Source organism: Rhinolophus sinicus, linkage group LG01 (assembly GCF_036562045.2).
Source record: "Rhinolophus sinicus isolate RSC01 linkage group LG01, ASM3656204v1, whole genome shotgun sequence".
NCBI classification, from domain to species: Eukaryota; Metazoa; Chordata; class Mammalia; order Chiroptera; family Rhinolophidae; genus Rhinolophus; species Rhinolophus sinicus.
In genome coordinates this window covers 109,121,913-109,145,407 of record NC_133751.1, presented here as the reverse complement: position 1 = coordinate 109,145,407, position 23,495 = coordinate 109,121,913, and the positions used below count along the sequence as shown (strand labels likewise).

The window sequence follows — 23,495 nt, the reverse complement described above, 5'->3', positions numbered from 1 at the left end:
AGAGAGCGCAGGGGGCCTACCAGGCAAATGGAAGAGAGAACTGGCTGTGGAACCCAGGCTGAACCTCTTATTCCTAGGTCTGTTTCTCTATTTGTATAGGAGGCTTAGCTTATGGTCTGCCATATCCCTTCCTGCTCCCAGGGACCTCTGCCCTGGCTCCTGTCCATGCACTGGACATGTCTAGGTCTCACTCCCAGCAGAGACTCCAAGACTCTTCTCTCCATTCAACGCAGCCCATAGTCCCTGAGAAACCTTCCAGGGCAGCAAAGAGCTCTGGCATCCTTCACAGCTCTGACATGATTTGCAGGAGGGGTGTAGGTGGAATTAGTAAACTCAATATATATTTATTCATGTTGAATAAGTGTTATTGGTCTGTTGGCAAAGCTGGTTAGCAGTAACCTTCTCTTCTCTTTGAATAATGATCATTAATCATTTTTTTTCCCAGCAAGCAAGAGGAGACACCCAGGGTATAGTGGTTGAGAGCCTGAGATGTAGTCAGAGATCTGGTTCCAGGCCTCTCTGAGCCTCATTTGTGAGATGAAAATAATAATTATATTATTATTAATGGAATAATTAATACAATAATTCTATTAAAATACATTTTAGTAATAGCACCTACCTCATAGGGCTGTCATGGAGACCGAATGCGATAATGCCTATCCAGGAGGCACCTAGCAGGGTGCAAGTACACAGTGAGCGCTCAGTTATATTAGGTTGTTATAATAATTATCAGCAAACTGGAAGACTGAATAATTATCAGCGCCTGGTTGGCATGGGACTAGGCTCCAGGGACAGAGATGTGAACATGTCCCGGAGGCGCCAGGAGAACCCAGGTGAAGACCCGTGAGTTTGCAAGCCGGGAGGTGGCAGAGCTTCGAGCGCAGGGCCAGAGCAGCTTTGGAAGGACAGGGGCTCTCGGATTCCACGTCGGCGCGCCAATCGCCGCACGTTATCTCTGCTTTTCGAAAGCACCCTTCTTCTCCATCTGGCCTCCGACCTTGGGCTGCAGGAGGTGACTACTCCGGAGGAGAACCGGGCCCGCGGCGGTGCGGGACCCAAGACTGTTGAATTAGTCCCCGCCCCGGGGCGGGATCACTAAAGCGTCTCCGGAGGCCGGCTCACCCAAGCCCGTTGCACGTGTGAGCGCCGCTTCCTCCCGGCGCACCGAGAGGTTCCTAAGCCAGAGACGGTCTTTAAAGCGCAGTGTCTAGCCTGACCCGCAGGCCCGGCCCCTCCCCTCCCCCTCCTTCTCCCTGCGTCCGTCCCTCCCTCGGTGCTGGCGTTGCTCTCTCGCTTGCTCGCCCCGCGCACGCTCCGCCTCCGCCAGTCGGCTAGCGTATCTAGTGCGCGGCGTGGAGCCGGACCCGGGGGCGGCCGGGGCTGGGGCAGGGAGCTGGGCGCCAGCCACCGGAGAGGCCCAAGGCACGATGGCAGAGATGGGTAGCAAGGGGGTGACGGCGGGGAAGATCGCCAGCAACGTGCAGAAGAAGCTCACCCGCGCCCAGGAAAAGGTGAGCGAGCCGGAGACCCGGCAGCCGTGTCGTCCCGGACACCTGCCCCCATCCCGCCCCCGGAACTGAACCTCACCCGGTGCCTGGCGCTGTTACCTTCGGACTACTGTTGTGGAGGGCCTTTGGGGGTCCATGCGCCGCGCCCCCCGGAGCTCTGGGCGTCCTCTGCAGTCCGTGTCATGTGTTCCCCCCAAACCCCGCGGCGGGGCCGGAGAGGGCGCAGCTGCACCCCCCTCCCCCGGGGCCAGTTTTTATCTTCGCCGTACGACTACAGCTAACCCCACCCTGGAGGCCAAGGGCCGGGAGAATTGGGACGAAGTGGGCCGTCCAGGCCTCCGCGGGCCCTGCATGCGGGCGGCGCATGAGGACGGGCCTGCCCCTTTTCCCGGAGGCCACCGTGCTTAGGGAATCCCGAGGCTGCCTCTCTGCCCGGGAACCGGCGCGCCCGCTGCAGGCCTCTGGGAGCCGCCAGCGCCCGCCGTGCCCTCCTTCCTCTCGCCTCACCCCTACTGTCCCCGCGGGCAGCCGGAGGATTGGGTTTCCTTTCCCGAGGGGCGCCCCCGGCCTGAAAGCTCCGGGGAGCGGAGGGCTGCGTACCCCTCGGGGGCTTCGTGTTTCCGGCGGCGCGGGAGGGGTGGTGACCAACGCCGCGGTGGGCAGTCGACCGGGTGGAGGGGCGGAGGGCCGCAGGAGCGTGGAAGGCACTGCGGGAAACCTGAGCCCTAGCTCCGGGAGCAGCTGGCCGCGGGCGGGGGATGGAGCCCGGTTTCCCGTGGCGTCCAGACTGTTCAGGAAATGCAGGACTGAGGGTGGGGGTCCGCGCGCTCGGCCTTCTATCCCAAGCCACCTCTGGTTTATTGCATTGGATCACACCAGCTGCTGACGCCACTTCCTCTGCCCGCTCGGATTCTGAAATCTGAGATTACAGAATTTGTGCTGCTGGAGTGGTCCCCAGTCCCTAATTCCCCACCGCGGGTTCTGCACCCTGTCCATGCCCAGTGAGACCCTGGGGACCACCGGCCTGGACCTCCCCTGCTAGGCTTGTGGCTGTTTATAAACAATGACTTTTGCAGCTGGGACCTGCAGGATCCCTAGGGATGCAGTCATGTGACGGAAGGGGTGCATCGTCTAGAGCTTCCCTGTACCTCCCTCAGTCCTGCTGCTCATCCTTGTTGTCCTGGGTTGAGGAAGTGGGTGGCTGTGCATGAAGGTAACGGCCTTCAGCCAAGCTGCAGCTCTGGCCTGCTTCAGCTGTCCTCACTTTCCTCCAGGGCTGGAGGACGGATTAGAGCCCCATAGATAGCCAGCGGGTGCTGGGAAGGCTTCAGTCTTCCAGGTTGGTGGGGGCGGGGAGATGCTGCTGCCCTACCCCCACCTCCTGTGACTGGGTAATCCATCTAGGTGCCTGGAGCCAGCAGTTTGGGGCCTAAGCCTGCTTCCTGTTCCTAAGGGGCCAGGAAGATGAATGGGAAGCCAAGGATTAGCTGAGACCAGTTCCTTGCCCCCACTCCAATGAGGTCCTCCTTCTCCCTGACTCCCCTTTGCTCTTGCTGAGTTCTCTTTGCCCTGGTTGCCTTGTCATTACAGCAGCATCTTTCAGTAAGTCTGGGGGCAATAGACCTGGGCTGTGTCCCCTCCATGTAATTGGCAGTATGTCATCACTGACCTCACTGAGCTGCCACCCCTCCTTCTTCAGCCCCTGTTCTGTGGCCATAGGCAGTTGGCTGACAGCTGGTCAGCTGTGGATGTTGGCCCGGCACCAGGGCTCACCCTACCTGAGCCTGGGCTTCATGGGCCTGGAGCAGCTTAGTGTTACTGGTGCAGCATTGCTTAGGAGCCTTCCTTCTTTCCCTTCCCTTGTTGGCCCAGCTGAGTACTCCCTCCCAGGAAGTCTGATGCCTCAACCCACAGGAACCTCTCCTCTTTTCCTCCTGCAGCTCAGAGTCTGTGTCACAGCTTGGGTGCCTTGACCTGGCTGCATCACAGCACCTTCTGGTGGTGTCAGGACCACTGTCAGTGGTCTCATAGGCACCCTCGCTCCTGCCCCAGGTCAAATCAGTGAGTAATGTGGCACTTCCAATGCTGTCCAGTTACCACAGGACGGCAGTTCCTGAGCTAAGCAGTAGTTCAGTCTGCCAGGACTCAGAGGGCAATAGTGTGGTCAAGGAAAGCTTGCCCTCTGGTGCCTGTGGAGCCAGTCGTCCTGTTCCCAGCTCAGTGTGTCTCTCCATGGGCCCTGGTTGGCAAACTCATTGACCTGCCTGCCTCCATCACTGCTCTGGGTGCTCCCTGAGGGAGGGAGCATATGTCTGGTCCCCATAACTACCGAGTGACTGTTCATGAACAAACAAGGGCTTGGCTTGGGAGCCCTTATACTGGACTGTGGGTGAGCTGGTTTGTGCTGTTGCTCCTTTGCCTTCCCTTTTTCAGCAGATCCTGCCTGGACATGTGTCCTGTGCTCGATCCTGGGCTGAGCCCATGGGTAGTGGGGAGCAGGGTGCACATGGCTCTGGCTGGCGTGTTATGGTTGTAGGGTCCTATGGCCTCTGGGCCTGGTATGGGGAGGACTTGAAAAAATATGGGAAGGGTCACCAGGGTCTGCTACCATGATACCATCTCTGCTCATCTCCCAGCACACAGAGTGCCTGGGGTGCAGAGGGCATGTCTGGAGCTCAGGCTCCGGGCACCATGATGTCATCTCACAATTGTATTTGGCTTCTAAGACCCTGTATAAATGACACTGTCCATTTTTGGGCCTCAGTAGGGTGGCTGGGCAGAGCTAATTTAGAGTGGAGCTGGGTCAGATGACAGAGGATTAGAGGTTGTCAGGCTGGGCCCCTTGGGGGAGGGGATGGTTGGGGAGAAGGGACAGCTGGGGCGGGGGTTGGAATTTTGCCTGCTCCCCTCTGAAGTCCACCACCTAAAAGTCCTCGGAGAGCTTGCCTGAAGGAGGCTGCTCTTGTGCTGGGGGCCTGGGCCCATGGTGAGCACAGGAAGAAGGCCCGAGCAGGGGTGGGAATATGCACTCTCTGTCCCCCTCAGTGGACAGCACAGCCCCAGCTTGTCAGGGCAGTTGCTCACTAGAAGGAAGGTGCAATGGCAGTTATTTATAGAACCCTGACACATGGCCAGAGTGGCACCATGCTCATCTGTGGTCAGGAGCTCCTCACGCACCATCCCTTTTGGCCTCAGTAGGAGTCACGCCTTTACAACCCATCCTTCTCCTCACGGCAGGCAGCCTCAACAGCAGGCCCTGGGATCAGGAGCCCAGCAGGTCTGCAGGAGGGTCTCCAAAGCCCTGGCATCCTCCGACCTCCCCTTGCCCAGGCCGCAGTCCAAAGTTACTCCCCTCTACCCATATTCTCCATTTCTTTCCCCTAGATGTCCATTTCCGGGTCCTTGAGTGTCTGAGGACTCTTCCTGCTCATCTGGGGGGGGGGGGAGGGGGCGGGTTTCCATCCGTCCCTCCCTCCCCCACCTCTGTCTGTGTCTCTTTCCTCTGAGCTTGCACAGGCTTTTCTGCACTTCTCCAGTCTCACTCAGATCAGCTCCCTGAGCTCCAGTTATTGATGTACATGGTCCACCTCGCCTGCTGGACAGAAGGATCCTGAGCTGGACATCATCTCTGGGTGGGGTGTTTATAGGGGCTTAGTGGACATTTGGTTGAGGAATGCGGGCCTGGGAAGATTGGAAGCCAGGCGCCCAGCCTTCCCTGAGCCCGAGTGAGCCCTGCGGGCTGAGAGCTGGGATGAGCTGCGTCGCCACTGAGCAGAGTCTGCTGGCTCCTGGCAGAGCTTAAAGCAAGGCAAAGGCCGTGTGGCTCGGGCTCACAGAGGAGGTTAGTACACTGGGCTGCATGGGGTGTGGAAAGGTGTTCTAGGAGGGACAGGTACAGGCCACCTTGGGGCCCGAGAGTGAGGACAGCAAGGTTGCCAGATCACCTGAAGACAAGTGGCATGGTGTGTGGGAATGGTGTGTGGGGAAGGGGGGCAGGCAGTAGATTTGGGCCAGATTTGATCAAATCTTGAATGCAGGGGAGTCTGTGTACCCCGTTGGGTTCTCAGAGAAGCCGAGGCTTAACTCTTCTGCCTTTCTCACTGATGACCCCATTGAGACCCTTTATTACCTTCACTCTCTGGCACATGGACGAGGCCATCTCAGCCCAGCTTGTCCTTTCCACACTGTGTGAGTTGGATAACATGAGGAGAATGCCTCTGTCCCTCTCTTCTGCCTTAATCCAAGCCCAGGACTCACACGGTTCTTTTTCCACAAGGTTGCAGAATCCCTCGTCCTACACTTGGTGTTAGGTCTCTGTGTCAACCAAGGAGAAGACAGAGTGTGTGCACGGGCTTGGCAGGTGGGTGGTTCTGTGTTGCCTGCTAGTCAGGACCCTGGGCAAGTTACAGGACCTTCCTGAGCCCAGTTTCTTTATGTATAAAATGGGCAAAATAATGGTTCCTCTTCACATGTTTATTGTGGAGTCAAGCCTTGGACAAGTGCCCAGTACATAGCAAGTGCCCATTAAATGCCAGCTCTGTGGGCAGAGCAGTGAGAGTGAGCCACAGTGCAGCCTGTGCTCCCTGTGCAGCCCCTCTCCCCAGAGTGGTCATTACGGGTCTTTATAGACAGCTAATCCCTCCTGAGCCCTTGGCTGATCAGGGCTTATGATGTTGCCCCAGTCCCAGGTGGTGTATGTATATGTGTACGTACGTGTGTGAGTGCATGTGTGTGTGTGGGGGGCAGCCCGCAGTGGGCGAGGGAATCAGACAGTTCCTGGATGATCTTGACCTGCCTGCACATAAACTCTGTGGGTTTGTTTCCCCTCTCTGGGTTCCACTTTGGCTATCAGCAAAATGATGATGATGCTTATTCATTCATTTATTCATGAAACAAATATTGAGCACCCCCTAGGTGGTGAGCACTGTTCCAGGGATGGGTACAGGCTGAATAAAACCGAGCCCCACCCTCATGGAGCTGACATTCTAGCTGGAGAGACAAAAGAAACAAACAGGTGTGTTAGCAGGTAGTTACAAGGGCAGTGAGGTGGGGGGTGGCCTTTAGCTTCTCCTCGGTGGAATCTGATAATGGACTTAGCCATTCCTGAACACCCCAGTGCAGATGCCAGGGACCCCGGTGTGGGTATAAATGTGCGTGCAGGGGATTGGGTGGGCACAGGCTTCTGACCTGTAGGTCACAGAGCACCCAGAGAGGAAGGCTTCCTGTGGGATGTCACCCTGCTATATTGTGTTTTTCTAAAGCTGCCTCTTTGGCAAGTCTCTTTTTGGGATTAAAAGTGCAAAGAAAAGGATACCAATGTTAAAACCACTCATCAGGGTGCTGAGAGAGGGCAGGTTTGGGCAACTTGGGAGGGCAGGGGCTCTTGCTCAGGATATAGGATGGAGAAGGGGGAGGGCTGCTGAAGAGGAGGAAGGCAGCAAAGATGGCCCAGCCCCGCAGGGGCAGGGTGGGGGTGGGAGTGAGGGGCGCTTCTGAGATGTTCACACCAAGCAACACTGCAGTGTGGGCAAACCACGCAGGCTCTGGCGCCCTGGCTTTGGATCCTTCCTGTGAATCATCACCCAGGAAAGTCACTTTAACCTCTGTGAGTCTCAGTTTCCTCACCTGAAGTAGGTGTGTGCCACAGAGGATGTTGTACAGGTGAAATGGACACGAGCAAAGGGCAGGGTTCGTGGTTCCCTAAAGTAGCTGTTCTTGTCTGTGGAAGGGTCACGCCTCACGGGAACTGGCTGGTATCTGGGGTGCCTGTTACCCCCTCAGAGTCCATATGGTTTTCTGGACTGGGCAGGAACGCTGGCTCCGTGCCAAGGCTGAAAGGGGTCAGACTAGAGACTTGGAAGAGAAAGGCAGGTTCATCCTGCCCTAGGGCTTCCCCCTGTCAAATATTAACTTTGTAATAATAACTGTGGTTTATTGCATAGCTGCTGAGTGCCAGGTGCTTGGTAAAAATTCTCATTGTCACTGCAACGGTGAGGTTGTTAGGATTCAGTCAGCAGATGAAGAAACTGAGGCTCAGAGCAGTGGTGTGACTTGCCTACGGGTTAACCTGTCTGTGTTGCCACCATTATGGTGCTGAGGGACATGCAAAGAAGATGTGGATCTCCAGCATAGCCTTCCTGAGGAAGGGCTATGCATCAAGGAGCTCATTTGACAGGTTTTGGTCCCCAGACCTCTCCCTCCCCCGTTAAATGAGATCTGGGGCTCTGGTCTCCCCAAGAACCCTAGCAGGCTTCTAGGCTTACACTTTGGGATGTGGCCTCTCTCCTTTTGGGATGTATAGTGGGCTCTGGGGCCAGGGGATGGCCTGGGGTTTCTTCATGCAAGTCTAGGACACGTGTTTCTGCATGCAAATGAGGCCATGTGGTATATGTATGAGTGTTTTCCCAAATATAAAAGCTGCATCCGGTTTATTTAATATAAAGGAATACCCTTTATTCTGAGGTTATTTTCTGTCTACTTTGGTTTATGTTGTTGCAACGTTTCTTTCATGAAATGATGGTAATACTAGTTGTTTTTTAATGTTCTTGAGGAGGAAATAGTCCTGCTGCTGAATACACACACACACACACACACACACACACACACACACCCACCCACCCCCTGGGAAGATTTTTCTAGATATGGAATCTAAAAGTCTGGGACTCACTACTCTGGGAGCTTGGTGCCCAGCCCTGTGGACTGACCACGTGGATGGGGAGGCAGCCCTCCTGGGTCCAGGTTGGAGGCCCGCCCATGGTGGCCTGGGGCAAGCCCCCTAGAATATTTGCCCCATGAGGGTGGGTCCTGCCTCCTGTAGTCACTGTGGTGTCCCCAGCTGGGTACACAAGTGCTTGGTGCATACTTGTACAGGTGCGTGGATTCTCCAGGCAGCAGGCAGACAGGCGGATGACTGGCAGAGGCCTGGGAGGCTCACTGGTTTCACGGTGCATGGTGGGAGGCATTGGGAGCTGCAGCTGCAAGATTTCAGGCCTTCAAAAAGCAGGGGACAGCGGTGAGACCTCAGGTCTTGGAGTCAGACAGAGGGAGCACATCCCACCCCACCAGTGGCCATCCTGAGGGACCCAAGCATCAGTTCATAGCACCGTTTCCCACCGCAGACCAGCTCAGGGCTGTGGTGCTGTATGCCTGAGCCAGGGGCTGTAGCGCTTGGGCCCAAAACGGGGGTTCCCAGGAATGGGCCGGGGCCCTACTGGGAAGCCCTTCCTGGCTTTAGGCTAGATGCCAAAGAGGGCTTGGCCTGGACCCTCTGCAGGGGTCCTCTTCCAACCTGAGAAAGTTTGTAGGTGACAGAGGTGCTGGGGATCCCTGACCCCTGGTCCATGTGATTGGCTGGACCTGAGGCTTCACTGTTAGGGTTGGTGAGCTGCTGCTCTCACTCCTATTTCTGCTCTTTGCTGGGCCTCTTCCCTCTGCTTCCAGGACTTCACCTTACACCTCAGTTCCTGACCCAGATCCCAGGGCCACCGTACATGGAGTGGGAGCAGGGCCAAAGCATGGGTTGAGGGTGAGGTTTGGAGCTGGTGGTGGGGCAGTGGTCTCATTGGTGCCTCCATGCTGTGCCCACGCCCGGGCAATGCGCTGGGTCCCTGCTGCTGTTCTCGCCCCAGGGAAGTCCAGCGAGCTGCAGACATCTCCACCTCTGCAGTGCGAGGCCGCTGCAGCAGTATCTGGGGCTGAACCCCACTGGTGGCTGCGAGTGAGTGGGTGGCTGCAAGCAGCAGCTACACCACAGGACTGGAGGGAGGAACAGTCACTGTGGGACGGGGCTAGACTCCCAGGCCTTCTGGGTCCCTGCAGGCCTCTATCCTGGAGCCCCCAGGGCACCTTTGTAGGGACATCTCCACTGGCTCATTGTTTTAGATGCCTCATCTTCTTACACCGAATTATCTCCCAGTAGCTGTGATGACCTTGTTTATCACTGTCGTCCTTCTCTCGTTTATGGCCTGCCCACATTGATGTCCTGAGAGGGCTAAGAAGAGAAGAACTTGCCTCTGCCTTCAAGGAGCTCCCAGCCCTATATACAGTGCCCAGCATGGCACTGAACCGAGGAGGGGGGTGGGGATTCAGGTAAGGACACTGGGACACTGAGGAGCTTCCCACCCATCTTGGGCAGACAGGGAATGCTCCTCAAAGAAGGTGGACCCTGAGCTGTGTTTGAAGGGCAAAGGAGTCAGGTTGTGGGGTGGGGAGGGGTATTTCTGGAAGCCTGTTTAGGGTGGCTAGAATGTGTGTGTGAGAGGGGTGAGGTAGGATGAGACTGAATCTGAAAAGACAGCTGAGGGCGATCAGGCCCTGGAGGGCCGAGAGGGATGAGCAGGCTCTGCCCCCAGGCCCCCATTTGCCCCAGCCTTTCTTCCTCAGGTGTGGCCTGAGCCATTTGTCTCCCAGTCTGGGCTCAGTGAGGACCCACTGTCTCACTGTTCTGGGCCTCGGGAGCCCCTAGCTTTCTGAGGAACAGGAGACGGAGTGAGGGGTGAGTCCTGAGTCCCCTGAGGGAATGACCTCGACCTCAGACAGGTTAGAGTGCAATGTGTCCAGGAAGGCCCAAGGGGGTCTGGGGCAGGGCTGCCATCCTAGAGTCCACCCCTTCGGGGCTGGGGTCACAGGAGCTGGATGACACCTGTGCCCTAACCTTGCTGGAAAGGCTGGTATACAACATCCTGTACCTCCCTCCACCCCATTATGTGCATACCTGCTCCCCTGTCTGTTTGGGGGCCCTAAGGTGACATGGGGCAGGGGGTGACAGTACTAGGCTTGGAGAGCTTCACAGCCGACAGGGGCCATCAGTGGATCGGTTCACCTCTCTTCAAGACACCCCTGTGTGCTCTGCCCTTTCAGGCCAGGCCATTGACCAGGTGGCCGGTGGGGGTCCCTTGGCTCCTGGGTCAGAGCTGGGGGCACTTCTCAGACGAGGAAAGTCCTGGTCGTGCCAGCTGGTGGAGATCCCTGACTCTAAGCACAGACTGCCGGGTGGGGAGTGGGCTCGATAGTGGTAATGTGTGGATGGAGGCTCCAGGAGCAGTGGCTGGCTGCTGAGGGTGTTGGGGTTTCCACTCAGACCTGTGGCTTGAGGAGCTTCACAGAGGCTGTGGAGCTGGAAGGCGGATTGTGACAGAACCTTTGTCTGCCTGGCCCCTTTTCCAACAGCTGCTGCTACTTTCTTTGGATCCTTTACTCAGCTCAGCCTCTCCCCAGGACTATGGCCAACATGCCTGAGCCCTGGGCAAGCCTTGGCTGGCCATTAGGCACTAGGGACAGACTTGGTGCAGGGAGACCTGGGCTGGGAGAGACCCCTCTAGGGCACTCTAGCTCCCCCCAACCCGCCTACTGTGCCTCCCTGATTTTTCTGCTCTGAGATGGCATGAATTCTCTCAGAACATGTCCTCCAGCCCATTGATAACCATCTTGGGACCAGATACGCTGACGGGTGCCGGTGGATGAGGTACTAACCCTGGACCCTGGAGCACTGCAGTTGGGGAAGGAGAGGTTGAATGAAGGAAAGGGGAGAAGACAATTAAGAGATGGTGTGGGAGGAAGACAGACCCAAACAGAGGGAGAAAGGAGTGTGGTCCCACTGATGATTGTCCTGTTTAGGGCCTCATTTCCTCCTCTGTAGATGGGAACAGGAGTTCCTGCCCCATGGGCTTGTGGAGAGGGTCCAGGAAGAAGTGAATGTTGTCAGTTCCTGATCTCAGGGTGGGGGGCATCTTGGGGAAGCCCCTGAGAGCCCTCCTGCATGTACCATTCCGGCTTTTGTGTTTGAGCCCTTTGTCTTTGCTTATGACAGGATTCTTGAAATTGAACTGCAATGCATTTTCCCTTTTTTCCTGTATAGGCTGAGAAAGCTAAACTGGGAGGTGGTGGTGTCACTTCCCTGAGGTGGGAAGTCAGAGCCCCCTGAGCCAGAGCCTGACTGAGGGTAGGGGAGGGCAAGTGGTTCCAGGGGGGATTGTGGTTTGAGGGGCCAGATGAGGGACAGGGAGCTGGGTACAGAGGTGAGGGGTCTCCCATCATTCATTCATTCAAGAAGCCTGATGTGTAGCAAAAGAGCTACACGGTGAGACATGGTGAACTCCAGGCCTCTTGTATATGGCAATGGCAAAGCTGAGTTCCTGCTGAGTCCAGTCAGGTCTAGAAGGTTCAGGAGGGGAGGACAATCTTAGTATCTCTACGGCATTCTATAATTTACTAAGAACCCTCACACCCACCATTTTTCATTTGTTTCTCTGTGACCTGGGAGGTAGGCAGGACTGGATTACGGTTCCCTTTGGCAGATGAGAACACTGAGGCTCGGGGAATCCCCGGGATTCCCACCCTCCCAGTCATCAGACTTGGCCCCACGTTGGCCTTTCCTGGGTGCTGCCACCCCATTGCTGAATCCAGATAGTGAGAGGGTGATAATGACAATTCATGTGTAAATGTGAGTGCCTAAGAGTTTTCAAATGAAAATCAGTAGTTGGGGGCTGCCTTGTGGGGCAGATATGTGTGTGTGCGCGCGCCCAGGCACGCACTCCTTGGGGCCCTTGGTTACTGCAGGGAGCTGGCAAACCAGAGACGGTAAACCTGAAGAGCTGTCCCTTCGGTGTGTGGGAGTTCCTGTTGATGATACAAACAGCCAGCCTAAGGGAAAGTTTTTAAGAGTTTATTAGAGCCAAATTGATGACAGTTGCCGAGAAGCAAAATCTCAATGGATTTAGAAAATGCTCTACAAAATGGTGATTTTGCAACTTATACATTAGAGTCAAAGCAGGAGGGTTACATGAAATCCATTGGTGGTAGCTTAAGGGGATAGGAGAAAGCAAAGCGGGGAAATCTCTGAGATTGGATAAAAAGTAAATTGGAGAGACAGGTACTTCTTTTATATGGGTGGGTACAGGATAGTTAATAGCATTTTACAGCACAGAGATAGTAATCAAGGGACCAGAACAACAACAAGGGATTCTGCAGTTTCCTGCTCTAGTATGCTGGGTTGTGCCTTGTGGGTTTTGGAAAAGGGAGTACTCTGACATTCCAAGGGCCTGTTATCTTAGATCCCAAAAGACAATAGGCAGGCTCATTTAATGTAAAGATTGACCTTATCAAGGAAGCTACAGGCCAAGGATGTGACTACCACCAGGATGGCTTTCAGTTAGGAATTTGTATGTTCAGACCGTCCTGTGTGGTTAATTTTGGTCTCTGAGTTTGTAGGGCCTGCCGTGCGGACCTCCCCTGAGTTGCTCAGGTTTAGTATGTGGCCCCTGTTTCACCCACAATCCCCAAATGACTCCATGAGGGAGTCAGAGAGAGCCTAGAACCTAGGTACCCTTAGGAATCAAGGGACCCGACAGGGTCAGGGTCAGATTTGGACAGACCTGGCCTTACTCCACACTCCCGAGGGAGCCTCCAGTTAGAGGGAGAGCTAGGCACAGATATCACAGCTCCTACCTCCCACAAAGAAAGAATTGGGGGGAGAGTGTTGCGGCCAGGGAGACGCAATACCAGTTAATGGCCAGGAGTACAAGCTGAACCTTGATCTAAATCAAGAAAAAGAATCTACAATTAATTGGATGCATTTGCTGAACCTGGGACAGGACCCAAATATTGTTGTTTTCCTGAAATTTAAACTAAGCCAGAAGTTCATTGGTGTCTTCCCTGCCCTTGTCACTGAGCACTCAGTGGAGCAGTCTGTTCTGGAAACAGGCCTGGCGGAGATGGAATGTCACTACCTTCCCCAAGTCCCACCCTCCGGGCCGGATGAACTGTGGCCCTAGAGGAGGCCTCAGCCGGGGCCCTACGTCCATCAGGATGTTGTGGGCAGTGATGCTCTGAATCTGGTGGGCTGGGTGGGGGCCCATCCTGTGGTCCACCCTCCCCTGCTGGCCTGGGCACTCGAGAGCGGACCTGACGGGGATGTGGGGCTTCAGGACCTCGTGGTGGTGGTGGTGGGGGGCTGCATCAGCACTATGGGAAACCCATGGCCCACAGCAGAACAGAATCTGATGCCTGCATTGCAACTTTGTGGCACTGCAATCGCAGGTCACCCTGTCTGCTGTGTGCCCCAGGAGACCAGGGAGGCTGCCCCCTACATTGTGCAGCAAGTGCAGTGCCGCTTCTGAGCAGCGGGTGGAGGGAGAGGCCTGGGCAATGGAGCTCTCAGCATACCAGGAGGCCCAAAGCCAAAACCCCTTCCTCCTCCCTCCACCCGGGCCTTGGGCCTTGGACCAGTGCTTAACCTCTCACTGTGCTTTGCTCCTCCATAAAGTGCAGTGACCATCTCTCTCCAGCACCCTGAGCATTTGAGGGTAGAGGCTGTGACCTTGGCACTGCACATAGTAGGCACTTAATGCCAAGTGAATGAAATTGTGCATAAGGGATGGGAAAGGTTTTGCAAAGCACCTTATGAAGTGTGGCAAGGTGGAAGACCCAGGCTCAAATCCCAGCCATGCTCCTCTCAATCCTTGAACTTGGGCAACTTACATATTTCCTCTGAGCCTCCGTTTTCGTGTTTTTGAGGTTCAAGTGGGAGGACAGTATCTGCATTTCACACCTGAGGACGTAAGTTTGGGGTGGCAGCTCATTAGCCCAGCTGTACTGTGGGGTGGGGGGTGACTGAGATACCTTAGGGACATGTGGGGTGTTCAGCTGTACCCATGCTCTGTGTGTGTGTCCTGTTGGGTCATCCTGCCCAAGCCTCGGCTGCTTTCGCCCACCAGCAGTGGAGGAGTCAAGGTCCAGGCCTGAGGTCTCAGGGGAGGGGATTTACCCAGACAAGGCCTTGTGGAGGCCAAGGGCCAGGTGACAACATGGTCTCCCTGCATTTCTCACCATTTCAGCACTCCCATCCTAACCCTCTCTCCCTGTAGGCAGCAGGAATTCCTTCTAGCTTTTAGATGATGCAGAAGTGTCCAGAGCTGCGTGTGATGGCTAGGAGCTGACCTCTAGGACCTGGGGCTCACCCCCAGTCCCGGCCCCACTCTGCTCTTTCCTGCACTCCTCCTTTGGCTCATTCCCCTGATTTTGTCTTTTTTTAAAAAAGGGATTGGTAACTCTGTGTGGCTGTTCAACGTCCTCTCACCGTTGAACTGTTTCTCCCGGTAAAGAGGGCCCCGGGGGAGGAAGGGGCAGTAGGCATGAGCCCCTCCCCAGCAGGTGTTTGTAAGATTTCTGGCAGCCTCTGCGTTGACTCCTGAGCTAGGGAGGTCTGCAGGCCCATTCTAGGAAGCCCTGCTCTGACCCACTGAGCTGAGCTCCTGCGTCTGCTGGGGTGGGGGAGCGCTGTCCTCCGCTTCAGCAGCCGCCTTGTGCCCCCTATTACTCTTACTCCCCATCCCCAGAACAAGAATAGTGGGGTGCAGGGTTAGCAGGAGGAAGCCCGGAAATGTCCCTCCTGCCTGCTGAGCGTTCATTCTGTCTTTTGGGCTGGGGCAGCCACATGACTCCCCTAGTCTGTTCTTGGTCCCCTCTTGCTTCACTCCCCACCAGCCTTTACCCTTGACCTGTAGGTTAATCAAACACCCTCTCTGCTTCCAGTCCCTTCTGCTCTCTTCCAGCTTGGACTCTAGTGAAATGCAGTGGAGCTGGCCCTGGGCTGGGAGAAGAGCCACCCCACAACCAGCGAGTCCCCCCCTCTTGATTGTCCCCCACAAAATGTGGGGGAATTCCTTTGGTGCTCTGATAGGTACCAGGAACTTGTGGACAGTACAGGGCTGAGGCCAGAAGACATTAGCTCAGATGCTGGACAGAGGAGGGCCTGGGACTGGTGTGAGGAACAGCCCTTGTCGTGTGTGGTGCGTGCTTGGGTGGGTAGGAGCTGTTTAAAGCTGACTCTGGGCATTGACTTCGTTGAATAACAAAAATAACAATAACCACAATAATAGCAATCATGTGTTTGAAAAAATACCGTGTATCTTATGTGCTTGGGGTACTATTTAATAGTTCCAATTGTATAGACATGGAAATGGAGGATTCCAATTGGTAAAATGAATGAACAACCTGGTTGCACATTTAGGTCTAGCTTCTCAGACAAGAACAAACATATGCAAAGGGCTGAGGGCATCTGGAGGGACAAGTGAGTCCCTGTGCCTGGGGTGGGGTCAGGGAAGGCTGCCTGGGGGAGGTGACATGAAAGGCCAGCATACTGCAGACTGGGGGTTTCCGTGGTCCTCCTCCAGTGAGACCTTTACTTGGCCCCAGCGAGGCAGGTGGGTGCAGGCAAGACCTCCAGCCTCCTCTCCCCCTGCCCGATGCTCTGCTGTGGTTTGGGCCCAGGCTCTGCTGCTCCTCCACACAGGCTGTTCACCCACTGAACTCGGGAAGCAGGTGATGAGAGGAGGTGGGTAGGCTGGGGGCAGATTCCACCCCTCTGTTGATGGCCAGCGTCCAGGAGCCTGGGCTGAGAATAGCACTCACACTTGCATGGAGGGGATAGGTGGGTGGATGCTGGCTCTGGGGGTGGTTGTGCTGACATCTCTGAACAGGTGGTGTGGAGGGCTAGGCTGAGGGTGAGGACATAGCCTGTTCTCCTCAAGCCACACCCAGCACGACACAAAGGCCATTGGGTGGCCCTGGCTGCAGGCCCCTCTAAACCTTTCCAGAGAGAGGGCTGCATCTAGGCTGGGCTCTGGAATGCCGAATACTAAGGCCCATCTGGCTGCCCATGTGGATGCTGCTGGTCAGAAGAGGCCAGTACTTTCTGCTGCTGTCTGGTTTCCATGGGACCCTTAGCATTTTACCCTTTTATCAAAGGGGCCAGGGTGTGGGTGGGGCTTGCATGGTCCCTGCAGAGCTGAGGGTTGAGGAGGCTGATGAGGGGAGGTTAGGCCAGGAGAGGGAGGTGGGTGGGCTGGTGTTTGCTATCCAAGAGAAATGTCCTGTGTAAGCCTGAATGAGTCATGGGGAACAGGTGTGCTGGGGAGTGGGCACCAGGCACCAGGAGAGACATGTGGGTTGGGGGTGGGACCAGGGTAGGGGTGTGGAGCAGGGTGGGGACTAGGTGGGAAAGGTTGCAGAGCTTTCTGGCTTGGGTGGGAGGAGTCTCAGGTCAAGATAGGGTAATGAGGCAGAAAGGAAACCAGCCACTTCTCTGTTCTGGGCCCTCTTACCTAGACAACCGCTCATCACCTTTGATGAAGGAGGTATTGGCTCTGTTTTACTGATGAGGCTCAGGGCTCAGAAAGGTAGAGTTCCCTAACAAGGTTGTACAACCTGGGCCTGCCCCCTGCACCTCTGCCCAGAGCCTCTGCCACCAACAGGGGTCCAGAGCAGGAAGTGCTCCCCTTCCACTCCTCCTCCCCTTCTCTTCGCAGCTGTCCAGACCAGACACTCTGCTCACCGCCCTGAGCTGGTCACTGGAGTGGGTGTGACTGAGGGGCAGGTGGGTGGGGAATGGGGAATGGTAGGCTCACCAGAGTCCCATGGTGGGCTCTCTCTTGGCTACCCTAGTGTCCCTGGCCAGTGTGTCCCTTCCTCTTTCCCTGACATCTCTGGGTACCTCAAGTTCACCATGATGCCCAGGTGTCCCTATCTCATATGATGACAGCTCCTTCCTTCTCATGGCTCTGACCCTGGAGTCCCCTTCACTTCTCTTTGTCACCCCTTATTTGACCAGTTCTCACCATTTCCTGTCCTTGCCCCAGCCACCGTTGCCTCTCACCTGGGCTATTGCAGTCACCTTCTAAACCAGTTCTGTGCCACCCTGCTCTGCAGTCTGTCCCCACACAGCAGCCCAAGATCTATTAAAACTGCCAGTCCAAACAACTCTCTATGGTTTCACATTCCATGCTGGAGTTTCAAAGTGTTGACCTGAGAAATGTCCAAACCTGTAGAGAATTTTTGTAAGAGTTTATTTGAGCCAAACTGATTCCATACACCCAGGAGCTAGATCTCAAATACTCCCGAGAATAACAGTTTTGCAGCTTCTTTTATGCACTTGATATTAAAGAGGGACAGTAAGGAAGGTTATGTAAAGATAGGAGAGAGCAAGGCGGGGGTTGGATTACAGGATAGTTAATGAGATTATGTGCTCTCTTGAGGGTTAATGCCCCCTTCGAGGGGCATTACTTCTGGCACTTCAAAGTTGTGTTAACATAGATACACAAGAACAATGGACAGGGCTTGCTTAAAACCTTTCACTAAAGAAGTCATAGGCCTGGGGTATGACTTCCTACCATGACCTGCCCAGTTAGGAATTTATGATAAAATCACCCTATGAGGGCACTTTCATAGAGCCCCTGTTTTTCACCCACGACCCTCTCTTCAGACACACTGGCCTTGCTCTTGCCGTCCCAGGCCTTTGCACTTGCCGTGCCCTCTACCTGTCATGCCCTCCTTCATCAGTTCTTAGATGGCACTTCCGGAGTCCTCCCTAAGAGCAGCTCCCCCTGCCCCACCTGCTCGGTGCCCTGCAGGGTTTTTGTTCATAGGCTTAGAGCACCACGTGCCTCTCCCTCCAAGGTAGGGACCTTGCTTTGATTTCTGCAGAGTAGATCTAGACAGGCTCAGGGAGGGCATCCAAGCCGAGCCCAGCCCTCACAGTCCAGGGGGCCAATGCCCCATGTTTAGAGTGGCCCCTCACTGTGGAAGGGCCATCGGGTCTGAGCTGTGAGGTGAAAGTCAAGTAGGGACCACCAAGGAGGAAGCAGCCTTGGTGAACAGTCCTTTCTTCCACTGGAGTGTGACTGGGTGGGGCGGAGGGCTAGTTGTGGGGGCAGGGGTTCTGTATAGTTACATGGTGCTTGGTTATGGAAGGGGGGCCAGTCTTGGTCTGGTTAGTCTTGGCCCATCCAGAAGCCCTCCTCCCGCCCCTCCCCCCACAACCTGGTTCTGTGAGACTAGTGAGACTAGGAAAGGGCTCAGCCTGGTGTGTGTGTGTGTGTGTGTGGGGGGGGGGGGGTCTGTGAGGGGAGGGGCACCCAGCCTGGGCCCTCTAGCCCTCCCATGGGGCTCCTGTGCTACTTTAGCTTGTGCCTCCTCTTGGCGGACCCCCTGCGCCCCTGTGGAAGGTGGCGCCATGGCTGTTAGAACTGTCAGGCTTGGGAGCCAATGGCAGTGTTCGCATTCCAACTCCTCACGTATTTAGCCCTGAGATCAGGCACTTGGAGCCTGTTTCCTCCTTTGTGGAGCACCTCCATGCCCTCACAGGATTTTGGAGGACACTTCCAAGGCTTTTCGATGCCTTCGCATGAGAGGCTGCTGCTGTTTCACGGCCTCCACCTCACCCCGCCAACCCAGCCTGGCCCCTCCAAGCACCCCAACATCTTCCCTATGCTGCTTGCTGCTGTGCTTTCCTGTGCTCTGTTCTGGGCTGGTCCAGTCTCCCCAGCCCACCCTAGCTTCTTCTGTGGTCTGGGTGGCCCTACCTGGTTGCTGGACACAGGCTTATCTGCAGAACAGGATAGAATTTGCGGCACACTGGGAAGGGGGAGGGAGACTTCCAGCTTAGAGTTGCCTCGGAACTGCCTGCCTGGGTGGGAGCCTCCGCTCCCACCTGCAGAGACAGACAGACAGATGATGATGAGGAGGAGACCCCCCATCCCTCCATCTTTCTCAGGGGTGGGGTTAGGCTGCCAGCCCTGGGAGGGGGTCACCGTGGAAAGGGCCTGAGCTAGGAGGGCATTGTTGCATTTTGGTGTTTGACCAACCAGTCGCATTCCAAGGCATTGTTGTGGGGCTAGCCAAGTTTTTATGTGTTCAGTTAAGGATGTAAAAAGGAAAACCAAACATTACCTTTTATTCTCGCCAGTATTTCATAAAGGAAAGAGAAAGTCACTTTCTAAACCTAAAAGAGGAAGGAGATAATTTTAGAGGTACAGTCTCCCAAGAAAGGCCAGTTGGCTTCCTCATTCAGTCAGCCGTTCTGACCAGGGGCCCACAGAAAAGTATGATGAGTCTTTTTGGACTGGTGTCTGGGGACAGCGACTTCTAGGACACAAGGACTTAGAAAAAGTCCTTATATTGCTGTGTCGGGGGAAGGCCCTGGAGTTTGGGGTGGGCGTAGCCCAGCTTCAGTTGGCCAGTAGGAACCTGGAAATATTTTTCTACTTTCACATTTCATCGCAAAAATCTTTGCTGACTTTGCATTCTGCTACACTATTTGTGTTGGTTATGTCACAAAAGTGTTGTTTCTTACCTGTTAAATCTTTGGGATGCAGTGGAATATGAATCTTTTTCAGTAAACCCTAGTAATACTGCCTGTTACTTTCAGGTGTCTGTGAACCCCCCCGTTTGAGAATCACAAGTTAAGTTTGGGCTTTGGAATCCATCAGGTTTGGCGTCCTGACTCTGCCATTCATCAGCCAACTGACTTCTCTAAGCCTCTGTTTCTTCATCTGTAAAATGGGACCAACAGTCACCACCTCAGGTTGCCCTGGTGATATGAGCCCACTTGTAAGGATATCGAGGGTGGTGGGCCTCCCTCAAGGTTGGTCCCTGGACCAGGCTATCTGGGGTCCTTTGCTGTGTGATCTCAGTGGAGCTCAGCAGGAGCGGTGGGTTCAGTGCCCACTGCTGGTGTCCTTCGGTTACTCACTGGGCCGGGCTGGGCAGGTATGTGGCTAAGAGCTGGAATCTGACAGTTAGGGGTTCCCTCCTGAGTGTGAGCTGAGCTCGCAGTATTTGCCCTGGGAGGAAAGCAGATGGCAGACAGCCCATCCCAGAGCCAGCCTAGGGAAAGGGCTGGGGGCAGAGGGACAGGGGAGGGGCCTGGGGCCTAGGCCCAGCCTGTGTCTCTGGGCAGCCCTGCATGTATGCACACACACGCACGTGCCCCAGAGTGATCACCCGGGGGGGGGGGCCCTCCTGCCTGGGCCACTGTTGGTTTCCCTTTCTCCAATGTTCTTTCCAGCTCCCCTGCCTCATCCTGGTTCTCCTCCCACAGTTTCTCCTGACCTCTGCTCTGCTTCTTGTCTGGATCTGTGGCCTCCTCATGGTTTCTGCCACCTTTCTGTCATGCCCGGAGGTGCTGAAGTGCCGTGGGCAGCCCTGTCAGGCCATGTGTGTGAGTGTGTGCATAGATAGGTGGTGAGCACCAGCATGTGAACACACAAGTGCTGGGTGCCGCGCTACATGGGTGTGGGACCTGTGCGTGTGCATACGGGCGCTGCTGGGGAGGCCTGACTGCTGAGAGCATTCTAGCCTCCTAGGCATGGAATGCTGTTCTAGGCTCTTGCCCAAAGCCAGTGTTTCAGTATTTCTTTTTCTTAAAAAGTCATGTAGCCTTTGGAAAGTTGTACGGCAAAGCCTCGTGGTGCTATAGGAGGCTGAGGAGTTTTCTTGGCCAGGGCCTGTTGGCCATGAGTTCTGGACTTGCTTTCCTAGACCCTAGGCTCTGCTACCGAGTAGGAGCCTGGGCTGCTTCTGCCTTCAGCTGGGCAAGAGCCAGACCAAGGGGCCCATGGTCCTGACACCCTCCCAGGGAGGCCCATCTTTCTAACCCCTCTCTCCATGGTCCCCTCCCAAACCAGGGGTGCAACAGCAGCTTTGGGGCTGACTAGGCCAAACTCATCACTAGGAGATACGTGGGGGTAAGCATGGCCGCTCTGAAGGCAGAGTTGCCTGATTCCTCCTTAGTGAGTTCACTGGGCTCTCTGGAGGAGGGAGAAGCAGAGTTTCCTGGGCTGGATGAGAAGATGAAGCTGCCCCTTTCATGCAGTCACCAGCCCAGGGTCAAGAGACACAGCCCAGGAGAGGCACCCAGTGAAAGGACCCAAGAGACAGGAGACCTGGATCCAGTCCTGGCGAGCCCACAGGTCACCTCAAGCCTCTGTGCCTTGGCCTCCTCTCATTAAATGAGAACGCCACATACCCACTTACAGGAAGGGACCAAGGAAGGTATGCATTGTGCTGGGTGCCTGTGGGAGGAGCCCATCATCTCTGTGCGATCTCCCACGCTCACTTTTGCCACTCCAGTGTTGAGTCCCTGACAGGCCGGAGTGGCCCCTGCAGCCTCAGTGTGGAGGAGCCCTAGGCCAGCTCTCAGCATCCTCTCCAGCATGGCCATCCCAGTGTGTGTGGGAGGGAGGGCGGACGACATGACCAGAGACACTCACAGGGGGCATGTCCAGGGGGTGGGGGGAGCCAGAAACCCAGGGGTCAGTGGGCAGAAGGTTCCATCCTGCCATGTCTGCCTCGGGGAGGACAGTGCTGACCACCTTTGGCCCAATTCCAGTGGCCCCACCTCACTTTTCCCCCTTGGGGTGTCACCCTCAGAACAGGACCCAGCTGTGGGTGCTGAGTGATCTTTGGGAAACCCTGGCCTTCCACCTGCCTGCCCATCTGTGTGTCTGTCTGCACTGCCTCTGGGAGCCTCTGTCTGAGGGTTCGGAGACGTGCATCCTGTTGCTGTGGTCCCCTGACCACAAGCTCTGCTGGGAGGAAGAAGTGAGGTGGCACCGCCCACTACCTGGGTATGGCTCACTCTGCGACAAAGGCTGACTGAGGCGGCAGCCAGGCAGCCAGGCCGGTGCCAAGAGGAGATGAGGAAGGTGAGGGCCTGATGGGGTTTCAGCAGCTGGGCGGTGGGTCCCTTGGTGGGAGCTGGATGAGACCCGCCCCCATGTATATGAGTGTGTGTGTAGGTGTAGGTTGGGATTCTGGGGACACTCTGGGTGAGGGGTGGATGGCTGTGTGAGATGGCTCCTCCTGTAGCAGCTGTGACAGGTGCCATGGCCTCTGGGGGTGCCCAGCTTTCCTGCCTGGCCCAGAGCCTGGAAGTGGGGCTGACTGAGAATGTGAGCCCTTCCTGCCTCAAGCTGCCCTCTTGGGCCCCTGGGCTCTGCCCTCCGCAGCCTTAGGTTCTAGAAAGTACTTATCCCTACCCTGTGCCATGCCATTCAGATGTGGGTGTGTCTCCACCAGTGCAGGGGGTGTAGCCACTCTGTGGAAGTCAAAGGCCCCAGGACGGGAGGGCCCTGGGGTTCGGGGCTCAGCTTTGAGTCCAAGCAGGACCACCGGGCGTCAGTGCAGCGGGTAAGCCTGCAGACAGGCCCATGACACCGTGTTGTGAGTGCTGTGGGCCAGTGAGGTCTACCAGGTGCCTGGCTTCCAGTTTGGGAGTTTGGGTGCAGCAGAGTGGTTCAGCGCTGACTCCTGACTATAAGTCCTTAGGCTCTGTGTCCTGGTTTATCTATGCTCACCTGCCATTGGCTACATGAAGGTGAAGACACTTACCTGTAAGGAGGGAGTGCTTGGTGTCTGTAAAGTGCCATGTTGGCTGCACAGTGAGTGATAAACTGCTCTTAGTTCAAACAAGACTGGCCTCAAGGGCCCTTCTGCCTCTGCGGGTTTGGTCACTGGGCAGCACAGCTGTGCAGAAGCACCTGTGTGTTGAGGGCCTGCCTGTCCTCAGGTTGTGTGCTAACCGGGAGGAGCAGAGGAGAGAGCAGGATGCCTGTACCAGTGGGGAGTGGGCCAACTGCAGGCTCTGGGGTGTGAGAAAGGTCACAGCTGCAAGGCTGGGGAAGCAGCACCTCTCCTCCATAGCACCCTGGCCACAGGAAGCCCCTACTGAGCGCAGACATCAAGAGTCACTCATTCGGGTCTGGTGAGCCTCCCTCCTGCCCCCAGGGTGGGGCCGCTGGCCTGGTTGATTCACAGCCCAGGGTCAGAGAGCCTGGACTGTGGGAATTGTCAGAAGGAGGTTTCCTCCTGCCACCAGCTCCTCTCTCTGAACTGGCCTGGCCCGGGTTATCACTTCTGAGGCGCTTCAGCTCCACTCGTATCTGGCTGAGCTGAGAATGTGGTGAGAGGAACCACAGTGACACTGGTAAGTCTTCCTGGACTGCTGGCACTTGGCTGCTGAACTCATCCCCACTGCTGCCTTCTGGGTTAGTACCATGTGTGGGGGACCTGTGTGCCTGTCCTCTGTCCCATCATCAAAAAGCCTCCCTTTGTTTATTGCAAAGGGAGACATATTTGATAAGTACATGACAAGTGTGACACAGGAGTGTCTGTGTCACACTTCCATTTTGCATAAGAGAGAAGACTGAGGCT

At 55.7% G+C, this 23,495-nt stretch overlaps 1 protein-coding gene across 30 annotated transcripts in view; it reads left to right on the top strand.

The window, feature by feature from the left end:
* The first annotated feature begins 1,131 nt into the window (after nt 1-1,131).
* The window catches only part of BIN1 (bridging integrator 1), a 51,846-nt gene continuing 29,482 nt past the window's right edge, over nt 1,132-23,495 (top strand). For 17 of the 30 annotated variants that reach the window (XM_019717967.2, XM_019717979.2, XM_019717965.2 and 14 more), the window contains exon 1: nt 1,286-1,511. In XM_019717967.2, coding sequence (XP_019573526.2) covers nt 1,428-1,511 — 84 coding nt within the window. In that variant the 5' untranslated portion in view covers nt 1,286-1,427. Of the gene's footprint in view, nt 1,512-21,925; nt 21,989-23,495 lie in introns of those variants that run through there. The other 13 variants (XM_019717977.2, XM_019717973.2, XM_019717970.2 and 10 more) reach the window with 7 other exon arrangements.